A 24,365-nucleotide genomic window follows, 5' to 3' on the forward strand; every position below is an offset into this window, starting at 1 on the left:
TATGGTTTACACGAACATGGTGCATGAGGAAACCAGCTCTGAAAAGCTCAGAATACTCCAGAAGTATAAAGCAATGGTTTATAAATACAGAAAACAAGTCTGACTTCAGAACATATTTATTACCATTAGATATTTCTTCAGTCAAAACCACAAAAAATGAATTACCATTCCTCACATTTGTTTTGTTTTTGAAAGCATCAAAAACAACAAAAATCCTGCTAGATTTTAAATCCCAAACTTCATGCAAGAATAACCACCTTAGCTAAGGTATGAGCGCTTCACAAATCAGTCATATGAGATGCGTATTAAGTTAGATCACACTACAAAAAGCTTGGGCTCTCCCTCTCTTTCACACCAGAATCTGGCATTTGTTAGCAGTGTTTTCAGAAATGCCAGCTACCAAGAGATAACACTACAAGAAGCAAAGCAATGCTAGAAGAAGCAAAGGATAGCAGAGTGCAGCTATCTGAACTGCCATGTGGATTCAATTTCCTTATCTACTGCCTTAATTTATTTACTGGATGTTGTTTTGCCCAGGTAATTGGTGCAGCAGCCAACTCCCCCCCACTGCTGCAGAGACACGAAGTGTTTTGTGATTCCCTGCAACGAAGGCTAGTAAAATACATATCCCAAGTGCTGCTAATCCCTGAGCTTTGTGCTAAACCTGTGATGATTGTCCCTACCTCAGAACACATGGTAGCTTTCCAACATAATTTTCAGATTATTTTTCCTGACTTTTTGGAGGCATGCACACACTCAAGCAGTCACGCTTGCCAATACTTCAACATCACGATTTGCAATTCACACAAAAACAAAAAAGGAATCAGAGTTTCCACATTCAGGGTTTTCAATACACAACTGTAAAGGGAAAGAGTATATGAAACTAGGACCTTGAATCACTAAGCATTACAAAGTCCCACCTATATGACTCTTGTGGAATTGCTTACTTTAAATGACACAGCTCTCTATGAACAACTCCCAGTCAGTTGATTTTGTTCAGAAGAGCAGCAACAGCTTAGTTTTTGTGTTTGGACCAGAAAACATGAGTTTATTTCAGTTGGATCTTCTTCAACCAGTAGGCCTACAACTGGGAGAAAGAGCTTTTGTTTTATTATGCAATATGAATATGCACAATCTCCAAAGAGCATCCACCTTTCCTGACTACACATTTTCAGCTACTGGCTCTAAGTTCTTAAGCTGCAAAACTCAAATATCTTAAAAAAAAAAAAAACAACAACCCTAATTCCTTCCTGGAGAGAAGGGTGCACTCTTTGAATGTGTATCACAGACTCAGCCACAGCTGTGTTCTAGCAGCAATCACACGCCACAGCATGTGAAAAGAACGAAACTTCCACCATGATTTATTTAAAAAAACATGCTTAGCAGAGCACAGAAGTAGAGCCTCGTAGGTGGGAAAACTGCAATGCTTACAAAGAGAAGTGATTTGTACCATGACATTTCATTTACTTTGCACACGTAATAGACCAAAGCCAGTCACTATTTTAAAGAGCCCTTTACAAGCACTGAGACATTTGGGTATCTATCAGGTCATGTCAAAAACTAAATAAAACAAAAAACATACAAGCAAAAAAACAAAAATGCTGTCAGAACTCATTAACTCATCTTAAATCTAAAAAAACTCGGAATATCTCATATACATCCATCTGTATATATGCAGGAGAACTCAGTTCTAACCAAGGAAGTGGAACCACTTTTTTCTTTTTTTTTTCTTTTTTTTTTAAATGCAGAGGTTTTTTTTTTAGATGTATGCACCATCTGTCCTGGAACACATCTCATATTCTTAAATTAGCTATGCTCAGGATTGCCAAAATAATTTGGAGGGCACTGAAAGACACTGAAAACAGCTGGAAAATATACAGGTTTCAAGGCGGGAGAGAGCACAGCAAGAATGAGAGCTGATACAAACCTCAGCTGGGAAGTACTACCACGCACTGTGTAAACAAGGAGTCAAGGACTGGGCGTTCTGCCAGTCCTGGCATTCCTATCAAACACATTTTGTTAACCTGCGGCTTTATCTGCTCATCTTAAACAACTTCCTAAGTAGAAATAAAACTTTTATGAGTATAGGAAAAGGAGTTCTAAGTATAACAAAAGGAATAAAAACGTCATTCATATTCCCCTGATCTAGAAAACAAGTTTTAATACCCACATCAGAGTGGAAACACTGTGGTAAACACTCAGTGCCAGCGCAGTTGCTCCATCACTGCTGGAAAAGTATTAATCTGTTTGGTCAGTACTTCTGCACAGAGCATGAAAGATGCTATGCAAATCTTACACGTACAAGTGGGACAGATTTTTTTTTCCCCACAAGAGGTAGGTGTGCACCCCTCACAAGCTTGCAAGTATGTGAGTGCTGTGTCTTTAGGCAGGTGTTATCAACAATGCAAGACAATGCACTGCTATCATTTGCGTAGTTAGCACATACACCTTTACAATCACATTACTTCAAGTTCTGAAGAGATCAAGGCTATGCTCCAAGTGGTTCATCCTTAATCCCAGCACTGGGTATATAATGCAATTACATACTTTCTCTGAAGACATTTCTGAGAAAGGAAAAAAAGGATCTCTGGCTTCTGAAGGGGGACTACAACATTCCTGACAGTCAAGCTATGAAGAAATAAAACCCTCTAAACCAACAAAATCTAGACAGCCCTGACAGTTATCTGTCTGATGCTGTTGCAAACAAAGCTGAGCCTTAGCTGACCATCTACAGCCAGCACATACTTGCAGCCCCTCTGATCTGGATACAGATTTAGAGAGAAGCTTCAGGACTACTGTACAGTCAGCAGCACCTACCTAAATGCTTACAGTATGAGAATCATTAAGTCCTGCAAGCCGGCAGGGTTATGATGCCACCAACTCTTTCAAGAACTCTAGCTTAATCAAGCTATCATAAAATCATAGCAATATTAGCTTTGTGAAATGATTTAGCATGCATAAAGTGAGTCAGAGTTCTATCGTAATTGTAAGATCATGATATCACCATATTCTGTCTTGAAAGTAATAGGGAAATTAAAGCAACAAGTGCAAGCACACAACTACATTTTCTACTGTCACATTTCAGAAGAAGCCTATTCTTGTCGGAAGTCTTTGAAGCAACTAAATAATTAAGAAAACAATTCCCTCTTAAGTTCACTTCCTCTGTTCAAGGGTCCACTTCATTATCTTGTCCGAAGCGCTTTGGAACAGGCTTGCTGCAAATGCTGGCATTCAGCGTTCACGATGGTCAGAGGTCCTGCTGACTTCCCTTGCAGTAACATTTGTGAAGTGAGGTGACAAAACCAACTTATCTTCTTTGCTGAAGCACCGATTGGTAAATACGGAAAAGCGCATCTACAGCTGTTAGAATTGCATGCAGAGCACTGGGAAGCAGCCAGGTGAATGTCTGGGAGTGGCACACTTCAACTGAAAATTTAACTATTTACAGTCAAGCAAGAAGAACAGCAGAATCAGACCATTTCATCTGCAATATCTGTTCAGTCCACAGCTGCGTACATTCACGATTTCCATCTCACAATTTACTGAAAGCTCAATTCCTACACAGTTCCTTGCTTTCCAGTGCCAGTCTACTGTACAGAACTGAGAGACACATTGTTTTGGCAGATTAGACCCCCAGTCTTAGATGAACCCAAACAAACATGCTTTTTGCAACATTTATCTTACCTGTCTAGTGATGCTGATCTCGAATACAGACTATTCTGAATATGACAAAGGTTCACTTACTCTGAGATGGCATTCTGCTCCAGTAAAGACTTTCTTTTGCTAGAGGTAATTACTGCGCCTCTCAGCTACATCAACAGCAACTAGATCTAAGAAACGTGCTGTTGTTTACTTATAAAGATGTGATGGAAATCCTTCCACTTAGCAGTGATTTTTTTTCCCCCTCGTGTAAGTTAATGGAATCTGATTAAGAGAATTCTGATGCTATCTTTTCTGTCTCAAGAGGCAGGAAGGCACTGTATGAGGTTTCAGAGATGAAAGGAAACAACACCAGAACATATTCTATTCAGCCTGGAAAGCAACTGGAACAAAACTGATAGGAGGAAGATAACACTGACATGCAAGGTTGCTCACTCTTCACACACATTCTACGAGGTCTAGTAAGATACCTGTATGTGTATCTACCATTTAACTAATTTAATTACCGTGTAACTAATAATACTTTCAAGGAATACAGGCATAATTAACACTATAGCTATTGTAGCACACTACCCGTATCAGATCAATAAAGCCACCAGTACGAAGTACAGACACACCTAAGGACTCCAAGGCAGAGATAGGAGTGGGTTCCCAAGAAATTCACTGTCTTATCCAATTGCAGAGTATCCACAAACAAGTCTAAGACACAAAATTAAAAATACTGACATGAAATACGATGTGTGTGTACATATATAAAATTAGACACACATATGTACATATAAATACACACACATGCACTGGTTATATGCAACCTATTTTTTCTATACCTATGTATCTACCAGTCACAAAAAAAAAAAAAAAAAAAAAGAAAAAACACAATCCAACCAAAAAACCACCTAAGCTGTGCCAATTGATTTTATGGAACAGAGAAATTGCGGTGTCCTCATCAGAGCTTCTTCTCCCAGTTACTCATTCTGGGCAATGTAATAATTTCATTCATCAATATTCAGAAGGTTCTCACGTTTCAGTCACTTTGATTGATGCTGTTAATGGTAATGAACTATGGAACAGAATAAATGGTGAGTGGCAACATGCTGATGCAGACTTCAAGAATACATGCAAGATTAAACAAACAAGAAAACACCTTAGAACTTACTGTCCAAAACTTTATGAAGTACTGCAAGACTGTAGCAGCAACAAACAGACAGTACAGTAAGGAATACATTAAAAACAGGAGGAAGAATTTGTAGTTAGAAAATCCCACACAATTATTCACCCTAGAAGGAGGGGAAAGAGAAAGAGGTTACTATGATATACCAAAAAGTAAATAAAATAATAACAATTGAAAAAAAATAAACAAAAACCAGCAACCAAAAAAGCACAATACATTCAACTGCTTTTGCAGAGTATAACATGTATGATGTCAGTGATATGTCCAAAACAGTCTGACACTACTACCTCTGAAGCATTTTAAGCTGTCATTATGAATGAACCAACTTCATTCTTCTAGCCAAGATACCTGAGGCCTTCTGATAAATTTGGCCCTCTCCCAAGAAGTTCTACAGGACAGGATGTGAGCCAGCAAAGCATATGATACGTACAGTCTCTACAGAAAGCCTTACATACTAGGAACTAACTGCAGTGACTGCAGATCATACAAGTCCGTCCATCAACTTTAGAGAATGTTGCTTTAATTACAAAAACTCCTTCAAGACAACACAATCGTTTCATCTTTGTGGTGATAGCAGATAAAATTTTTACTGACTACCAGCGAATACAAACTGCAGAAGAGTAATCAGAAACTGATTTTCACAAGCTAGTGGTTATCACCTCTTCTGTTGATAATAATAATGAACAAAAGAAATGCTATTTCTCAGACATCTTGTTAACTCCAGGATTTTCTGTGTATAAGGAAAAAATGCACAGTTTGAGCTGCAACACACATTTTAAAATACGAAAGCCTCAAAAAATTCTGTAAAAATCCATTTTTACTTCAAAGTTTCATTTCTGAAGCAGCATGTACGAGTTAATTAATTATTACTGTACTGTTTTTTAATTATTTTTTATAAACTTACCATGGACAGTGGTGGTCCATTTTTAGTACACATCTGAAAAAGAGAAGAGGTGATCTCCAACAAATTAAACTAAAAAACGTATTTGCTTTCTAAGACGCATGCTTTCAGTTTCTAAAGGTTCTGGGGTTTGTGCTTCCATAAGGTAAAACCCTCACTGTATCTTCTCCCAGTTGTCCTAATTCACATCACATGTTCAAACTGCAGCAGACACCCTTTCAACCAAAAGGACCAAGTGAGACTCAATAGAGCTGTGAAGAGAGTCTCTTAAATTAACATTAAATTACTAAGCAACACTTCAACCATGTTATTTATAGTTGATTAAGCCACACTTATGTGCATGCTGAAAGAAAAATCCAAAGGATGCTTCAGAGTTGCACAGATAAGGTACACCAAACCCAGCATTTATTTCAACTAAGTCTAACTTAGGGCTGTTTTTTTGTTTGTACCTTTCCTCTTTGTTTACAGTAATTGAGGAAAAAACAGCACAGTGGGTAAACTCAATAGTCTCAATAGCGGTCATATGCCATTTTAATCCAGTTTTAGTTTAAGGACAGGTGACAGACATTTCAAGCAGACAGATATTTGCTGCACTTGCTACTAAATTTGATTTTAGCCAAAAGATGTGTATTTGGTTCTTTAGCTAATTAGATTTCCTCAAGCTCAGCTATACAAAGCTTTGCTCACATCCTTCAGTCTTCAGTGCCCTTACAGGCTTCTCTGATGACTCAGAATGAGTTTAGGGAATAACACTGGTATCTTTTAAATGGCAAAGATGCAATTCCACTGCCACTTCTTCAGATAAAGGATTTTAGCATTATTAGTAGCACACATCTGTTTCAAAGCTGCAGAGGCAAGATACAATAGAAGAGCTCTATATTAAGCATGTGCTTGGATCTTAGACTTGTCCTTCTTTACTTTCAATTGCTGATTTATTTTTACATAAGCATTTCTCTACAAAACTGTAAGCAGTTTTCCTAACAAATTCTGCCACTTTGGTCTATGGAGCTGCAACAGGAGGACATTTGCTTTCTTGAACTCCAGATACCAATTGTTCGAGAAGGGAGCAAAGAGAAAAATCAGGTGTTAGGCAAGGGCTGAAACACTGAAAAATGAACATACTGAAGTGATGATCTGCGAGAAAATCCATCGTTTTAGATTCAGAAACTTACATGTCACATGCAGAACAGTGGTGGCAGCGGTCAGGTTTGATCAGCTGGCATCGATCACAGTATCTGATGGCTGCATTCAGGTGGCATGGGACAAATTGTTAGAACTAACTTAATTTTAAGAAGTTTTTCCATCTTAACATGTACTGAACCTGAAAAGCTCTCTTCCCACCCCATCACTCCTGTTTTCACAGACCTTCATGGACGTACTCACACAACATATACTTTTCAGTTTTTTAAAGAAACATAAGAAAGTGTTTCAAGCACTTGTCTATGAATGTATTACAAGAATCCACTTCCATTTACTCTTAGGCTCCTCAGTCTTTCCATCCTTCATCCTCATTTTCTGGCAATGATCCCCCCCCAGCATCTCTCATTTTCCTTCACCTCAGAGTACTTAACCATCTCAACATGAAATTACAATCTTTCAGTAGGCCAGCTTTCAGCATTAGCCTTTTCTATCCTCTCCAGCAAACAGGATGTAGCAGACTGCTCAGCAAATTAGCTCTCTCATCTTTCCTGGGTATTTTTAAACAAAGCTTCAATCTCTTCTCAATGGAAATAAGACATCAGTATAAGCAGTTTGAAAGTAGGAGGAAAGCTAACATCTACAGCTGAGCAGAACTGCTAAGAACTGGCAGCAGCTTCCTGGACCACTTCAGGAAAAGGGATTCCCTCAAAGGGAGGCTTGTATTTAAAAAAATAAATAAAAAAAAAATCCAAGTATCCTTAGACTATACTTGAAAATTCACAGTAAACTTCAGTAACAGCATCCTGGGTGTTTCATGCAGACCACTACAACATTTCCCATTTCAAGAAAGAGAAATAGGTATTTTTAAAAATACATATATGCATAAGACAACAGTTTCATATATAAATTGGAATGTTTATATATACACACACACACGTACACACATTAAAGTTCTGTACTGAATCATAGGTTAGAGTGAAATAATATTTATTTCTTATTAAATTCTAGCCTTAACTAAGAAGTTTCTCTACCTATGGAATTGATAAAGCTCAGAAAAAGAAAGAGTGATACAAATGATTGTAAAATTGAGCATAAAGTCCAATTTTCACCTAAGTGTATTTTTTTGTTGTGGTTATATTTTGTAGCCAGAGTTGGAGATAAATGTTTTCATCTGACTTCTTATTACAAGAGGCGTTTTGGTTTTTTTTTTCCTTTTTCTCTTTTTCTGAAAGAACTATTCCAAGTACTGGTTATGGCTGCATGTTGAAAAAGGGCTCCAGTTTTCCATGGTGAAAAAAAGAAAACCAACCAACCAACCAGCCACAAGCTCATGGTCTCTGCAAAAGGTGCTTGACATTGTCCATTGGCTGACATTAAACAAATCTCACTGCATTAAACTAGCAACTCCAGGAGCACAAAATTACACCTCACCTCTTGATGCTGTTGTCGTATAGATAGGCAAGTCTTTAGCAGCTCTTCTCAAAATCTCCTGCTGGGACTCTGGTCTCTCTTCCTTTTCATACTGTTCTTTATCAGCTTTTGACAAGCAGAACTGGGAGTAAAAAGATGGGGATAAAAGGATGAGAGTAATCACAACTTTGTGTTCTGCTCACACTCCAGGGAAGAGACTCTGTGTTTTAACCTCTTTGTGATCCCGGCCCTCATCCTTCTCCTCTGGATACCACAGAAGATCCTCCAAATTGTCTGTTGTGTTACCTATTGCATTTTCCCTTCAACACAAAAAACCTAGGGACGTTTTAAGAAAGTGCATCCTTTAACTCCTGATGAGTATAAATTCAACTCATTCACGTCAAGAAAAATGTTTAACAAACAGTCCCTTGCTGTGACTGCAAGTTCTTATATCCCATGCTCTCTCTCTGACTTACAAGAAGCAGAGGGACAGATAAGCCAGAGAAAATAGCAGTAGGGGAAGGCATTTTTCATGGCTTCCGCAAAGAAACCAAGAGAGTTTAAATGGAATCTTGACTTGGGAGCAGTCAGTATTGAAATCAGCTTTAGCAAAGCCTGTACACTTTCACAGAGTTACAGGTCTGAGTACAGTATGAAGACCACTGCTGTTGAAGCCTTACAATGTTACCAGTATCACCTGGAGAGCTTTTACTCACTTGTGAAGCATTTACTTCCATATCTACTGAAATGACGAGCTCTACTGTTAAGCCTCACAAAACCCAGTGTGCTGGCAAGTCCCTGTGGAGCTGAGGCCGAACCCAAAATTTCTTCTGGCATTTTCTCTTCCAAAGCACTTTTAAACTCCGAGCTTTCCACAAGGACAAGAAACCTTTTTATGAGCACACAAACCACGTATTCACAGTAGTGAGTGGAAAATGCTGTGTGTGCAATTGGAGCAAAAACTGGCTTAGTGTGGCTTAATGTGACCGTGTTTTCCTACCAAAAATATGTATATGACTGGTTCACATAGATTTTTGTCTTGTCTCTTCTTGCCTTGTATACTTTTTCTTTTTGGAACAGAGTTGGTTGGCAGGCAACTTGACTTATAGAAAGAGGAAGCAGTTAAGACATGGCTACAATTTCTCAGTTTTATTTCCCAATCCATAATGCAAATAAGTTGCTTGACATCCCACAGAATTTAGTTAATCTTCTGTTACATACCATGGCACTCCAGTTATTGAGTGCCCATTCATCATGCAATGGTGAGACATGAAGCACTGCCTCCTTTTCAATAATCAAGAACTGGAATCAATCTATGCAAAGAATGAAACTGAAGCTTAACACTTCAGTCATTCTCAAGAGTTTAGACTTCTTTTTTTAATAACCACCCCTAAACTAAAAGACTGGGGATTTACTGAAACATGGAAACTGGAGATGCTCTCATTAAACACATAAGACAGATGCAAAGCAACATGCCTTTCTCCCTATTGCTTCTTATGTCTGCTAGTGTCCCAAACAGCTGTCTCTATGAGCCATGATCAAGTAGAGGCTGCATTAAGTATGAAATACTACTTCTAGATCACATTTCTATGGTAAGTCATTAACGTGCAGAAAAGGAACTAACCCATAAGACTTAAAACTTCATTAGTTTTTTTTCCAATTAACATCAGAGTATTACTCCTAATAATCCCAAATAAAGATCCTGGTTTTCTGAAAAGCTGTATTTCTGTTCTAATTTCAAAAATTAATAGGGCCATGAGACCACAGGCTTGCTGGACAATGGCAGGAAATGTATGTTCAAAGACATCAGAAGTTGTCTATTACCACACAGCTAACAGAATTTCCAATGTGGTTCCAGTAGTTCTTACTGAAAACAAAAAGAGCCCCTTTGTTTCCTTCCTCTTTCTGGATCTAATAATGTGAATTGTTCTTTCTTCCAACAAACATCCAGGGATTACACCAGGACAACAGCAGCTGCAGAATCTCTTTTTAGTTCAACAGTATGATCACAGGATGCTGTTTGTTTTGCAAGAATAGCTAATTTAAATGACTGAAATACATACGTTCATACTCATACAATGGGGAGATTCTGAAGTCTGGTTTTAAATAAAGCCAGCAGAAATTACTCATTGACACACAAACAGAAGGGACTTTCCCGCAGAGAGAAGAAAGTGTGCTTCCTGAGTTGCCTTTTTTTTTTTTTTCCATAGAAGAAAATTGTATTAATCTGATCTATGCTTACATGTAAGATAGGAAATATTCATTACATGCCACATGCCCAAAATATCCTTTCACCTCAACGAATATCAAAAGCTTCCTTCAGTGTTAGTGCAACAACAGTGTAAGCACTGTCAGAAAATGATTTCTTCTACTATAGAACCAAGGCAGATAGCAAAATTTACCAGGTAGCTTTTAGACACAGCTCAAGTTCACACAGCTTTACAAAAGTGGGAGCTGCAACCACACAGCCAACCTGCTGAACATCAGCCTGCAGATCTGCCCCACGCAAAGCTAATCGCCCTGTAGATGACTGCCTTTGAACTTCTAGGTTTAATTGTCCAGCACTGTTCCTTCTGCTCAGCTAAGCAGCAGAATAGTTTTTATCTTCTTCCCCTCCCCCCCACTTTACATTTTGCCGCTTTCTAAGATACAGACCTCTAAGACATAATTAAGAACTGCAGAGCAGTGTTTACTCTTCGAAGGAAATGTGGTTTTAACTCTTTGCAAAAATGTTTAAGGCTGGCATAAGCGAAATCAGCCTTGCCAAAAATAGAATAAAAATGCAATCCCCACAGAGCAACCAGCATCTCAGTTTACCCAGTTTAAAAGGTTTCTAAAGCCAAGGGAAGCATTTCAAATTTGGTGCCAGCATTTAAACCCTACAGATGCATGCCTTAGCGAAAGTAGAAACAAGGTAATTAATTTTAGGCTTAAAACAATTAATACTGCTCTTTTCCAAAACAAAACTTAAATCCACCATGCGTTCTTTTGCAATTACTGTAAGGCTCCTTTATGTACTCAACTGTCACTAAATCTCAACTCCTGACTTACTGCTCAGTGGTTCAGTCCCCCAGATCATGAATATACATTGCATTATGACATTTTTCTAGTCCAAAGTTCAAAACTAAGAAAAAAAAAAAACAACCACAAAAAAGCAGTCATTGGATTTTTCCATAATTAAAATGTCAAACTACTTCATAGCAAAGCATTGCAGCCCCAAATAAACCTTATCTTACTGCTTCAGCACATACAAATGACTGTCAAATTTGTGACGTATTAAACATCTATTCTAAGGAAATGCCATTATACAAAGCTCAGTTTTTTTAACAGTAATTTGATGATTTTCATTCATGATTTGCTGTCAAGCTGTTCCATTTCAGATAATGAGAAGGGAAAGGTGAATCATGCATTAAACCGCAAACATCACTGAAAACAGTTTATCTACTTATAAAAAAAGCATTGACATTTTTCCAACGTCAGATTTACCTCATTGGAGGGGGATGCAGGAGATGTGAAAATTGTCTTCCCATAGGACCATACAAACATGACAAATGACAGATGGAAAATCACAAGGTACACAACTGCAATAAAATACAAATAAAATTTTGGTGAATATAGCTGAAGATAGCAAGAGATAAACCCTCTGATTTTTGCTGAGGGCTACAGAATGACATTGTATGTATGATATTGAATCACCTGGTGAGATTAAGTTATATTAAACCCTTTTGCCTGAATAAACTTCACTCTCAAGGAGCACCCACTCAAAAAACAAGCAAACAACAAAACCCACCAAAACCACAGAAAACTCCAACCCGCACACCACATCAAATCATCAAATAAGATGCAGCCGTTCCTCGAGGAAATGCTGTTTTTAATCTGAGATACTCAAAGAGATATGAAGAGGCAAAAACAAAACAAAAACAAACAAAATTGAATGCAGTTTCACCTTGTAACCTTTTTAGGCAAGTATGCTACAATTCTGTTGTAAGACTACAGTAAAGAGATGTACTTTTAACAGAAACAGCATGGCACTGTGCCATCGTAGAAGGCACTGCTCTTCAATGAGAGTAAAAGCCCCAAACCAAGCAGGGAGAAAACTCCACTCAGAGCTTGCTGTGAGCTAAAATTGTCTGGAAATCTTATTTCAAATCATCAGAGGCGTGGACACTGTAAGAATCCCACTATTACAGTCACAGTAGTACCAAAATGGAGACGGCTTTAGTACGGAGCCCCGACAATTTCTGAATGAGTCTATATCATACAGCTGCCTTAAACACCAAAGACCTTGTGACCCAGGAAGGTTCTTCCAATCTCATTTCCTTTAAAAGTTTATTTTACCACTTGAACAGGAAACAGCAAGCCTTAGAAAAGAAACCATACCAAATATTTACTTAATCTTCACTTTTTCAGTTGCAGGAAGAAGGAAACTTGACCTGCTTTCCTGTGCAGATACACAGAGTCTTTAAGAAGCCACATTACATCCTTAATGGATTGCAGAACAGACACTTAACCCTAAAAAACTTCCATAAGCTCAAAAAAAAAAAAAAAAAAAAAAAAAAAAAAAGTATATATACAGTCACAAAAGACAGAGCCTTAATTTATCATTTTTTTCCAAGATTGTCACTGGTCATTACAATAAAAAGAAAAAAAGCAAAACAGAACACCACCACCAAAAATAGCAGTTCTGCTTCCTTCAGACAATTCTGCTCTTTACCTTCACTACTGACTCCTCCAATTTTAGAGACAGACTTGGCAAATTTTCAACTGTGGAACTCAATGAAGATTAAGAATTTTTCTAGGACTATCCTGAAGTTGTCACTGGAATTCTATTTCCAATAGGAGACAACTCATGTTTGGCTGTACTAGGAACTACATAATTAAAAATGATGCTCTATGTGCTATACACACTCAATGTGGGTAAGCAATTTAAAAATGTGAGATAACTAGAAAAGAGAAGACTTCAAATCTCAGTGAGAACAGCTGCACAAATCAAAGCTTTGGGGAGGAAAAAAAAAAAAAAAAAAAAAGGGGTGAGAAGAGCTGAATAGAAAAGAGGGGAAGGCACAGCAAAGTTTCATTCTGTCCATAAAAATCAATCCCAGAATCCAAGTTCTTTTGAAGGTTTATTTTTAGTGCATGCAATACTCCATAAACAGCAGAACCTTGAAGTCACAGGTTGTAAATATGCCAATAACAAGGGCACAAATCAGTGGCAATGCAACCAACGTTTACCAGAAAGAGGCAGCTGTTAAAGGACTCCTGTACTCTTGCAATAACCAAGAGCTTGCAACCTGGCACTGTCATTACGTGCAAAGACAAGCAGGCAAAGTGGGGCACCACGCACCGAGGAGTACACGCCTTCAGCGGGCAGTCCGTACTGGCCTTGCACTGAGTCAACTCTGGTTTCTTTTCCTACTTCCATGCCACCATTCCTACCATAGTCACAAATAAGTGTTCTGCCAGTGCTTCCTGAGAAATGAGTTTGTGCAAAGATTGTTTTTTGATGGACAATCTGCCCACCCTTTGGATAGCAGTACCCCCTCTGAGACGACTCCATGAAGCCTCCTGCATCAGTTCCAAATACAATTCCTGGCTTCATTCCCATTCAGTTCATTTTCTTGTAATTGCAAGACAGATTAAAAAAACCCCATCAAATAACTCAAACCAAATCTGCCAGTTTAGCTAGATTCAAGAGTCCTGAAACAGCACTGGCTAGGGAATCCAAGATTCTTGATTCTAGGCTATGACCAAATTAAACAGCTTTCTTCTGAAGGCACTGACATGTATCAGACCATAGTTTAAGCCCTCGGGAAGACAATGTCATAAGATATCCTCCGAAGTCATGCTAAGCCCTCCTAAGATTTACTCCTAACAATTTTTTCTTAATCTTATTCTTAACACCATTTTAAAGGCAGTCACGTTTTAGAGCTAATAATACTTAACAGAACCAAATTACATTGGTAAGAGAGACTGAGGGTTGACTTTATTCCCCTACCCTAATGGACATAAATCTACAGAAGAATACGAAAACGAAAGGACAGGGAAACAATTAGCCTTAATGGGGTGAAGAAATCACCAGTAATTGAATTACAAGTTGTAATTAAAATGGTAGTAAGAAGATTTGAACACAGCACACCGGAAAACATATTTGCTAAGATGCATATCATTAATCTATATTGCAATGTTAGTGGTACTTTGGCCATCTGACTCTTCAACATTGTTTCCTGGCTACTGGAAGTTGTCTTTTAAGAACTTGATAAAGCTTATGAGAAGTCTCATTTCAGATGAAAAACAATTTTACATCTCATTTTAAAGATGCATCTCTGTTGTAAAGAAATTCATGCATGCAGGTTACCTGTGACATGCTACAGAACTGAAGGTGCAAAAAGCATGCAAGTGACAGCTTTCAAAAGCTTAAGAAGCACGTTTCACAGATACCACCTCTCTCATTAATTAATCAAGTATTTTTCTTCTCTGGTAGATTTGATCAGGCAGGCATTGCACTTGAATTAAAGCCAGAGATCCAGCTACACTACATCGATGTCACTGCTCTACCACACTTTAACAGAAAAACAGCCCTTGCACTTCTGAAAGAAACTAGAAAGTAAGACTTCACTTCTGGTTAAACTAGAAAGTAAAAGCACAGCAGCCATCTGCAGGATCCTTTGCAGTTTTAATGAAGCCCAGCTGTGCTTTGTGATAAAAAAAAAAAACAGGCTGACACTGCTCCTGTCTTAAAAAGCTTACAGTTTATTTTGGAGGTTTTCCCATTCTTTCACCTCCTCTTTAGAAGATAAAAGCAGACAGACTGCAGCAGGGTTACTCTGCAGTTTTCTCCTGGGTGCTTCCCTCCAGGAAGTGAACTGACGGGTTACTTTCAAGTTCCACGCTTTTTTGCAAAAATATGTAAAGAGCCAGAGCCTCTTCTGTAGGGTTGAGTGGTCTCAGCTTTGAGGACAGCCTTTTCTGGGTAAATCTTACTACAAGACCATGACAACCACTCGTGTTCCCTCACAAGCTGAAATGAATTTCCAAACATCCCAATCATTTGTGCTTCTACACAAAGGAAAAAAGGAAACACAAAGGAAAAAAAAAAGCCTAACGTTTTATAAAAGTGCACAGAACTTCTGCAATTGCATGATTCTTCAGCCCAGTTTCTGTCCACAACTGAAAGAACTGGCAAAACAAGAATGCTAGAATTTTTCTGATCAGTTTGAATCTCTGTAAATATACTCACTGCCACACACGCTTGCTGAAGACAATACTAAGTGTTAAGCAAAGTTTGTCAAAACAAGGCCTTAACCGCTTTGCCTGGAAATGAAAAATACTGTGCAGATATCTTTGAAGTAGCTGAGACTTTGCACAGCTCTAACCAGTCCTGAGGAATGGTGTTCTGAGGAATTTGGTAAGCTGTTGGAAAACAGCCAACAGTAGAACAATTCTTCAAGTTATGGGATTCAGGGAGGACAGTAAGGTGAGCGACAGCAAGAAGAGTGGTCAGGCACCGGAATGGGCTGCTCAGATGGTGGCTGAGTCACCATTCCTGGAGGCATTCAAGAAACATTCAGGCACGGAACTACGGGACGTGGTTTAGCGGGGACATATTGGTGGAATGCAGACGGTCAGACTGGATGATCTTGGAGGTCTTTTCCAACCTTGGTGATTCTATGAACACACATCATCCTTTCAGGAATAAGCACACAACTGACTGCTGCAGTTCCTTCTTTCTTCTGTTCTCAGAAGGTACGCATTTAAAAATATTTGCACACTTAAATCATAATGCTCACAGGTCTTGTCATCACACCATGCGTGTGGTACAACAAGCTCAATATACTCATCCTCATAATATTTACCTTGTTTCTTAGCAATAAGCTACTTAACACTGAGAGCTTACGCATCAAGCACATTTAAATTCCACATCCCTTATAACTTGCATACAACAGAACTACCCATAACAAAAATAATTAAAAAGCATTACCTTTTTCTGCAGTTGAAGAAATAGTAACTGGAAGAGAAAAAAAAAGATACAAGGTAAGTAAATTTGTACTGAACAAATAATTTGGTTAGAAGTGAGATACACAAGATGCTCACTTGTTCCAAAGCATATTTCAGGTGTTAATACCTCCATACACACTTCTGAGTAAAACAGGATTCCTCCTGCCACCCTCTAAGGCTTGGTGAGTCATAGAATAGCTGAAGAGATCCAGCTCCCTGCTCTAACCATCTGAGGACACTCCTTTCCAGAGAATTAGAACATAATTTATACAGGCTACCCTTTGGACATGTATCCAGCACGTTTTCTGAAGCATACTGGGAACCAGGCCAACAGGTATACAGCCAGAAAGAACAAAATGAGATAAATGAAGTTCTGACAGAAGTCCCTGTGAAACTATGAGTTGCGTGTAATTCTAAGTTTATTTCCACCACTCCTCTCTTCCCTTGTCACGAGCTGTTTGACTTTTTCCTTTTAACCTGGACTCCTAAGGCACAGTTAGAAACTCTCTACTTCCTTGTCTTCTGCAACTTCATCTCTTTTTATCCCAACAGCAAATTCTGCTGTTGAAATCTGCCTTGGGTACTACCTGGCCGGTACATTCTCCTGCACCCACAGTTCTCCAAAACCTCAAAAGCTCATTGTTGAGTAAGATGCTGGTCAGAGAGCAGCTGTACTCATTGGAACGCTGTGCACCATGCGCCTTGCTGAGTCTCTTCCCTAGACACTGAATTCCTGAAATTCAATGAGGAAGGGATTCTTTCCTGACATCCGGTACGGAAAATTTAAGCTTCTGGTCACCAACATGAGCAAACGGTCAGCGCACACCTGAACCGCTGCCATCCACCTGCTCCACGTGGCCTCCTTTCTCTCAGCACTGACATTCGTACAGTCTTTACTCTGTGTGTCAGCTCAACAGAGCTTTTCCCTGATGCTCACTACAGACAAAAATCCACAGGGCTTCAGGATGCACTGCAGACTTCAGAGCTACTCTGGTCACAGAGACAGTATGCGTCTTGCTTACCTGTAGGTATCTATGGCAAAGGGGCCTGCAGCCATATTACACAACTGTAATTCTTTTCATAGTCACAGACATACTGAGGTGATACATCAATGCACAGGGTGAGCCCTGTTTGTTGAGATGTTAGTGATTTTTTTTCCCCACTCCTTAAAGTACACTGTCTCATCTATCCATGGGAGCCTTTCTCTTCAACTAAAGAAGGATAACCTTAAAGAACAGCATAATTTCACATTGGTTAGTACATTTTGATGTGCACAGTTGCACAATCTCCTCTTGTGTTTCTGTCTAAAAGTAGGACACGACTCGCACAGAAAAACCCACCTGAAACACACATACCTACAAAGTATGTACATGCATATAAGAACAAGTCCAACTGCATCATGAAAAGTTCAAGTACTGCTCCACTGTATCATACAGACCTCAAGTTATACTCAGAGTAAATCCTGTGTTTTGGGTTGAAATTTTGCTAAAGTGTTATTTCTCCAGTTCTGCATTAGCATTAAAGTTTTTAAACAACACAAATATAAAAACCATTAGAAAGGAGAAAGTTAAAACAACCTTGCTACTCAGAGTTGTTTGCTTAACTAAAAAAAATAAATTAACAACAGTACTAAAAAGTACATTACAGCAAGCTTTGTCTTTGGCTCCTGATGTATTTTAACATCTTGCTCACAGCTGGACAAACATGCATTTCCTTAGACAAGAAATATAAAAAAGTTCTTAATTATTCTCTAATGGGTTGTGAGAACAGTGTTATCTATAAAAACAGATTCATTTCTTCCTAGGTAATTCCGGTTAAAGCATTCCATAATCTGTTAACCTCATTTCAGCTCTCAGTACAGAACAAAATGCTGAGCCAAATTTGATGCTTAAGGACTTAAAGTACTGAACAGCCTTTACACACAGAGAGAAGCTTAAGATCTTATCACTTGTGAGACTTCATTTAAAAAAACCCTCTAAATAAACTTCATAAAAATTAATCATGGCTTTAAGGAACCCAGAAGATAATTTTCTCATACTTATATTGGTCCCTTAGGAAAACAGTTGTAGTTTGGCCAACTCCTGCAGTTTGAGGTAAAAGCGAACCCTAAAACACTTGTGATTTTCATTCTATCCTATCATCCTTAAGTTAAATAAAAATAAGACAGCTAGTTCTCTCTTGCCTCAGAAGTTATAAGATTCTGCTACTATTCCTTGCATGGCTTTTATTCCTGCTATCAGATGAACTCAATGAAGAGCAATCCAAGCATTTGTACAAAGTCACGCAGCAAACAAAAATCATCACATAAAGACCCTGTGAAACTACTCCAGTTAAACCTCCCTTTAAATAAGTTAATATTTAATCTTTACATAAAAAAGAGCTGTAAGCGTTTGTTAGGCTGGCAATGTAACAAGCAGCTTTATGCCACCAAGAAATCAATTTCAGCTTTTGAACTCGATTAAGGAAGAAAACTCAACACAGCACTACCATCGTATCCTACCATCCTTGGCTTGCAGCTTCAGTTACAAGCTCACCTCCCTGGTTTTGGGTTTCTCCTCTGCTGCTTCTGAGTATTTAAACCTTGCTGTTGGTCTCCATTGAAATTTAAATCAATTTCAACTGTAAACAATTCTGAAGCACATTTTTTGTTTGGGAATTTGGATGGGAAAAATGAAGCAGTGCTGCCTTTTTGCTTATTGATTCTTTTCTTGAACAAAATGAGCACTGCATATGATTTACACATTACCCTCAGGATACAACAGCACTGTTTATTACGTTAGGTGCATTAAAACAAGTTAATGCCTTCAGCAAACAAACCAGTCCCTATTTCAGAAATGTAAGTGCTGCAAATCAGCTTTTCTTTTTTGAGGATTTCAAAATATATACCCGTGTCAGTCTACTGCTTAGCTATAAAAGAAAATCGAGAGCAAAAGTATTCTTAGGATTGGCTTTTCAGGTTTCTGATTCCTAGAGAAGCCTTAAAGAGTTCCAGCAAGATACTGCTAGGGAAAGATAAAAATATGATTAGGCAGTGAAGGCTGCAGCTCACATAGCTGCAAAGCTGAACAGCACACACTCATAAGCACACTGAGCAGCCTTTAATTCCAAAGGATTCAGCATCTCTGTGTTACAGCTCTGTGCAGGCCTGTGAGGAATGAGTCCCACCTGTCTGCTGCAGCGCAGAGCTGCCCTTGGTTATCTCAGATCTTCCCTAATTGCCCTCACTAAGGCTCAGGACAGTCTGCCTGTGAGGAAAAGGATGCTGGCCTACACAGATCCCTGGGCTGTTGCAAGCTGTCTGAGGATAGACAGCCTAATGCGTTGCTCCTGCAGCACTGGCAGCTTACACATTGCAGCTCTCCATGCTGCAGGTCGCTGCAATAAGCAACATGCAAAACTGAGCATTCTGTGTAGAAAAACGACTTGCGTACTAACTCCCAAACACACAACTCAGCCTTTGAATAAGCTGTATTAAAATGTACTCTGTAACTTGGTCAACATGAGAGACCAACAACAGTTCCAGGTTTGACTTTAGCATAGGAAAAAGTTGCTTAAGTTTCAATTTAGATGTTGAGTATCACCCTTAGCAGTGAAGACACCTCTTCCTTCAGTTCTCTCTTATGCCTCGTGTGGCTTTGCACTGCTGCCTGTTATCTTCCATCTCACCTACGTCACATGAATCACAGAGGCAGAAGCCTACAGAATATCAGAGGAAACAATCTGCAGACATAGGGATGTTATAAATGGTATCATAAATGGCACTGGAGGAAGATGCCATTTGCCAGAAGGATTCTTCGGAGAAGTTTTTAAGGAAACCTACCAAAGTAAGCTAAAAGAAAACACGTTTGCTCTCAACCTTGAAGGAAAGCTGAACAGCAAAAAATCCATCCACAAAACACACATCACATATCCATACTTCCTAAAACGTATTGTCTAATCCAAGCCACTCTTCGAGAGCCAGGTGTGTGATTTCCAGACCACAAAATCCAACAGCAGAAGTAGAGAAAAGGAAAGACTGATCTTGCTACTGTATACAGCTGTGCTGTGCGCCCTTCCTCTCTGCACAGTGGCTCCTGGAAGAAGTTATAGTTGGGGTATCACAGCCTCTCCAAGACTCTCAAAGAGTAACTTCACGTTTTGGCTGACTTTCCCTGTGGACAGAATAAAGTGCTAAACGTGCAACTGCATTCCTTCACTAGAGGACTTACCAAACAGAAACTTCCCTGAGGCATTACCATGCCTGCAAAGGCAAGCACCATTTACGTTATCTCATTTTGTGCTTCTTCAGAGAAGGGTATTTAATTGGAAGTACAACTTGGATTTATAGTCACATAATTCCTGTTTGCAAATGCAGACCTTCCTCATTCAAAAGAATATGGCAGAAATATCACTTACTGAGGTAACCAGGGCAGATGATGAGTCAATTTCCTAGAATAAACACACCTGCATCACAGACCCGAGGGCAGTGGCACAGAATGAGGACTGTATCACCTCTACACTTCTCCCAAAGCTCCGTGACCTTCCCACACCGAGCTCTTCCTTATTTTCTGATAGGCAGGCGCCCAGCAGCGTGTTTCTCCCTCAGCAGCAGGGAGTTGTTTTTAGACAAATGATTCAAGACAACTGAGTTGACAGCACCACGTGGCCAAAAGCCAGCACAATAAAACACTGCCAGGTCCCTGCTGGAAGGCTGTGGGGGCCAGGAGCTGCATTACACGTCTTGCCACCAGCTGGAACAAACAATCTCTGAGTAAGTTTGGGTCACAAGGACCTAGCCCTCTTTTAGCTTCACACACTGCTAGACTGATTTTTAAAGAAAGCAAATAAACAAACAAACAAACCTCAGGATCTCCAGCTCTAGGACACATGTCCTCCACAACAACTGCCAAATCATTCATTTATTTAACCCACCGTGTGCCTGCACAAGGGCAGCATGGGCGTACCAGACCCAGCTCTAAGGCAGCACTCATCTCTGGGGTGCAACACATGCTGGACATCTCTGCTGCAGGGATGTAAGAAGTTTCACCTTCCTGCACGCAGGCTGATCTGGTGCAGGCTCTTGCCAGCATCACTGCCACCAAATTTAGTGTGTTTGTGACGTTTATTGCTACAGAACTCGAAGAATACTCACAGGGAGAGATAAGATGTGGTAATATTTCAAACATGGCAGTATGAGATACACTGCAGACCTCTTTTGTTATTTGCTATCACTCACAGCTACAGTTGGTTGTATGGTTAAGAAAATATTAAGACAATTCTTTAACTACAGCAATTAATTTAGGGAGGACAGAGGCTTGCAGCCCAGGAAACATTTTCTTATCACAAAAGATAATAATGGCTTTTATTATTATTTATGCAAGGCCTTTTTCAGCTTCAGTGCAGAGTGCACATGCATCAATACAAGTGGGGCTACAGCAGAAATTGGTATAATTGATACAAAATACTCCTTGGGTACCAAGTTACACTTAGCAATGAATTAAGCTTTGACAACTGAAAAGATTTCTCCTGCACATGTTGGGAACAGCAAATTCTGTGCTCCCAATGTCACAGCTCAAGAACACAGTCAGACAGGCAGCCAACTTCTGGAAATCAACAGCATCCTATCCATGACCCCTTGTTTCTGCCTCTACAAAATACTCTTATCATTTATACCAAGGGTCTCATAATGGCTCTTACTGAGAGCGTTTAAATATTTTACATGACTTCAAAGTTTGAGGTTACACTTGGTTGGCACGTAGGAAGATGTGTCAGTAAGTCTTAAGCTCACGGCCCCACGCTCATGGCCACGCCAGGAATCAATGAGACACAGCACTGTGAGCTGCAGCAGCCTGAGTAACTCCGGGCCTTTTCTGGAAACTGCATCCAACATTAACATCAGGCTGCAGCAACATACCAGGTTTGTTGTCTCCAAAAAGCCCTATTCTCTGAAAAGCTCTATTCACTTCTGATTTACCATAATTGCCCAAAGAAACCCAATGCAACTTGATTTTCTTCAGCTATTTAATCACCAGTGCCACTGCTCATTCTATTTGCATTTTGATTGATTTTAAACCTCAGCGTTACTTCAGCACAGTTTTCTTAGCTACTTGGTAGAATAATTGGATTTTCTTCATTCAGATTTTTCCTCCAAAATAAACCCCACTTTATCATAACAATAACAGCTTTCTTGCCCAGCAGTTTGGAAGCGATGCATTAAGTTGTTCTCAATATTGCCTTCAAGCTACTATATAAAGCCAAAAGAAAAGCCTAGTTTCTTCTTCAAGACAAAGAAAGCTGTTAGCTGCACAAGGCAGTCCGATGTGCTCCTTCTGACTCAAAGGAAATGGGTGAAAACATGGGAAGTTTCACCTTTCCATGTTTTCACCCTGAGCTGATGTCCTCAGAACAAATTAATTACACTTACAATTGAAGGAGGGGTACTGAGACTCCGGCCAAATCAAGCTCACTGTAAAACTACACTCGAATATTTGTGTATTTATAAAAAGGCCTTCACACCCTGCAGTAACCCCTCTTGGCTCTGTGGTTAAGGAGCACAGGGGGATTGGACTCGATCTCCTCAGGTCCTTTCCAACCCCTGCATCCGGTGAATCTGTGAGGACACTTGCAAGAGATTTGAGACACAAATGAGAGCATCAGCTACTGCAGGCAGAGCACGGCAGCTGGTGTTGGGCTGCTGTCCTCCACATGAGTTGCTCTGCAGGTAATACTAGAAACCATCACTACATTTAAAGTAAACAATATAGCCCAACGACATACCATTTGTTTTCTGAAAAGATTTTTTCAAGTAGGGTAATAATTTCTGTTTGGAAAAAAAGGCCCAAAAGTACTCTTTGTGGCTGTAATCACCAGTCCCTACGCCTGCTGAGTGCTTTATGGTTCAGGCTTTTACTAGTAAATCCATTTACTTCCAGTCTAGTTCTCAGAAAATAGAGAAACTGATTTTATTTAACTGTTCCAAACAACTTCTGAGGCATTATCAAAAGTGTGCAGAAGGATCAGCCAGCAGGGAGTGCAAACTCCAGGCACAGCTGCTGCAACCTTCAGACACAGTCACCAAGTGGCAAAAGAACCGTGGGCTGACTGTAGGCCTCTGCTTTGTTGGCAAGATATCCATCCATCTCTGCATTTGGCTTCAAGTTCTTCCAAAATCGACTGCCTCCTTACTTCATTTCTGGCCCTGCAGCCAATCTTTCTACTAACATCAGGATAAAAACTCATTGCAAAACTCTGTGGTTAAAAATCTCTTTGTAAATCTCATCAAAAAGCATTCAGCACTTAGTTTCTGAAAGAAAGATTTTGCTACTATCAGGTTCATCAAATAATGGGAGACATAAAACTATCCAGCAAGCAACCCACTCACACGCACTGTCACCGGATTCTTCTAATTAAGTTCAATCTTTTTTTAGTGCTGCTGGATAGGTCTGGTTGATCTTTGCTACTTGAGTTTAAATGTGGCTGTGTCTATGATGAAGAGAGCTCATTTTCTGCCAGCAACACATTAACAACATAGCTGTCATAACGTAGCCTTCACAAACTCCCATCAAGGTATCAGAAAGCCTCACTTGTAAGTCCATTAAACTTCTTCAAAGTTTTGCTGTGAAAAGCGCGTCATTTAAAATCACATCTACTAGTTGTGAGCAAAAGTTAATGATGTGAAAATCATTAGAACTTGGAAATCTTAATATTTATAGAATATTATTTTTATTATTCAAGTACTTAAAGAACAGATAAAAGTTCAAAGACAGTATGTGGTGACTTGAAGATTCTGTCCATGTACAGCTCATCAAGTTGGTTGATAACAAATGCTGTCACTTTTTAATGCTGGAGGCTTTGCTGCTTGTTCTAGCAAAACAAAATGTCACTCTCACTTCAACCTAAGGAAAGTTTAATTTTGAGATAAACCTTGACTGCAGCTTCTTCCTTACGTTCCTTTGGAAAAAAAACCAAAAACCAAAAAACAACAACAAAAAAAAAAGAAAGAAAAACAGTAATGCTCACAGAAATACAACAGAAGAAGCAAATGCTGAAAAGGAGAAAACACCCAGAACAACAGGACTGAAAGTTTTGTCCTGAGGACAAGATTTGTTT

At 39.3% G+C, this 24,365-nt stretch overlaps 1 protein-coding gene across 1 annotated transcript in view; it reads right to left on the reverse strand.

Annotated features, from left to right (window-relative positions):
• The window catches only part of ZDHHC20 (zinc finger DHHC-type palmitoyltransferase 20), a 41,826-nt gene that overhangs the window by 9,046 nt on the left and 8,415 nt on the right, over positions 1-24,365 (reverse strand). Inside the window, exons 2-7 of the mRNA XM_052671161.1 lie at positions 16,261-16,287; positions 11,769-11,863; positions 8,304-8,424; positions 6,905-6,974; positions 5,736-5,768; positions 4,817-4,937 (exon numbers count right to left, since the gene is read on the reverse strand). Of these exons, the coding sequence (XP_052527121.1) occupies positions 4,817-4,937; positions 5,736-5,768; positions 6,905-6,974; positions 8,304-8,424; positions 11,769-11,863; positions 16,261-16,287 (467 nt within the window). The remainder of the gene's footprint in view (positions 1-4,816; positions 4,938-5,735; positions 5,769-6,904; positions 6,975-8,303; positions 8,425-11,768; positions 11,864-16,260; positions 16,288-24,365) is intronic.

Source organism: Tympanuchus pallidicinctus, unplaced genomic scaffold (genome assembly GCF_026119805.1).
Source record: "Tympanuchus pallidicinctus isolate F22 unplaced genomic scaffold, pur_lepc_1.0 scaffold11, whole genome shotgun sequence".
Classification (NCBI taxonomy): domain Eukaryota; kingdom Metazoa; phylum Chordata; class Aves; order Galliformes; family Phasianidae; genus Tympanuchus; species Tympanuchus pallidicinctus.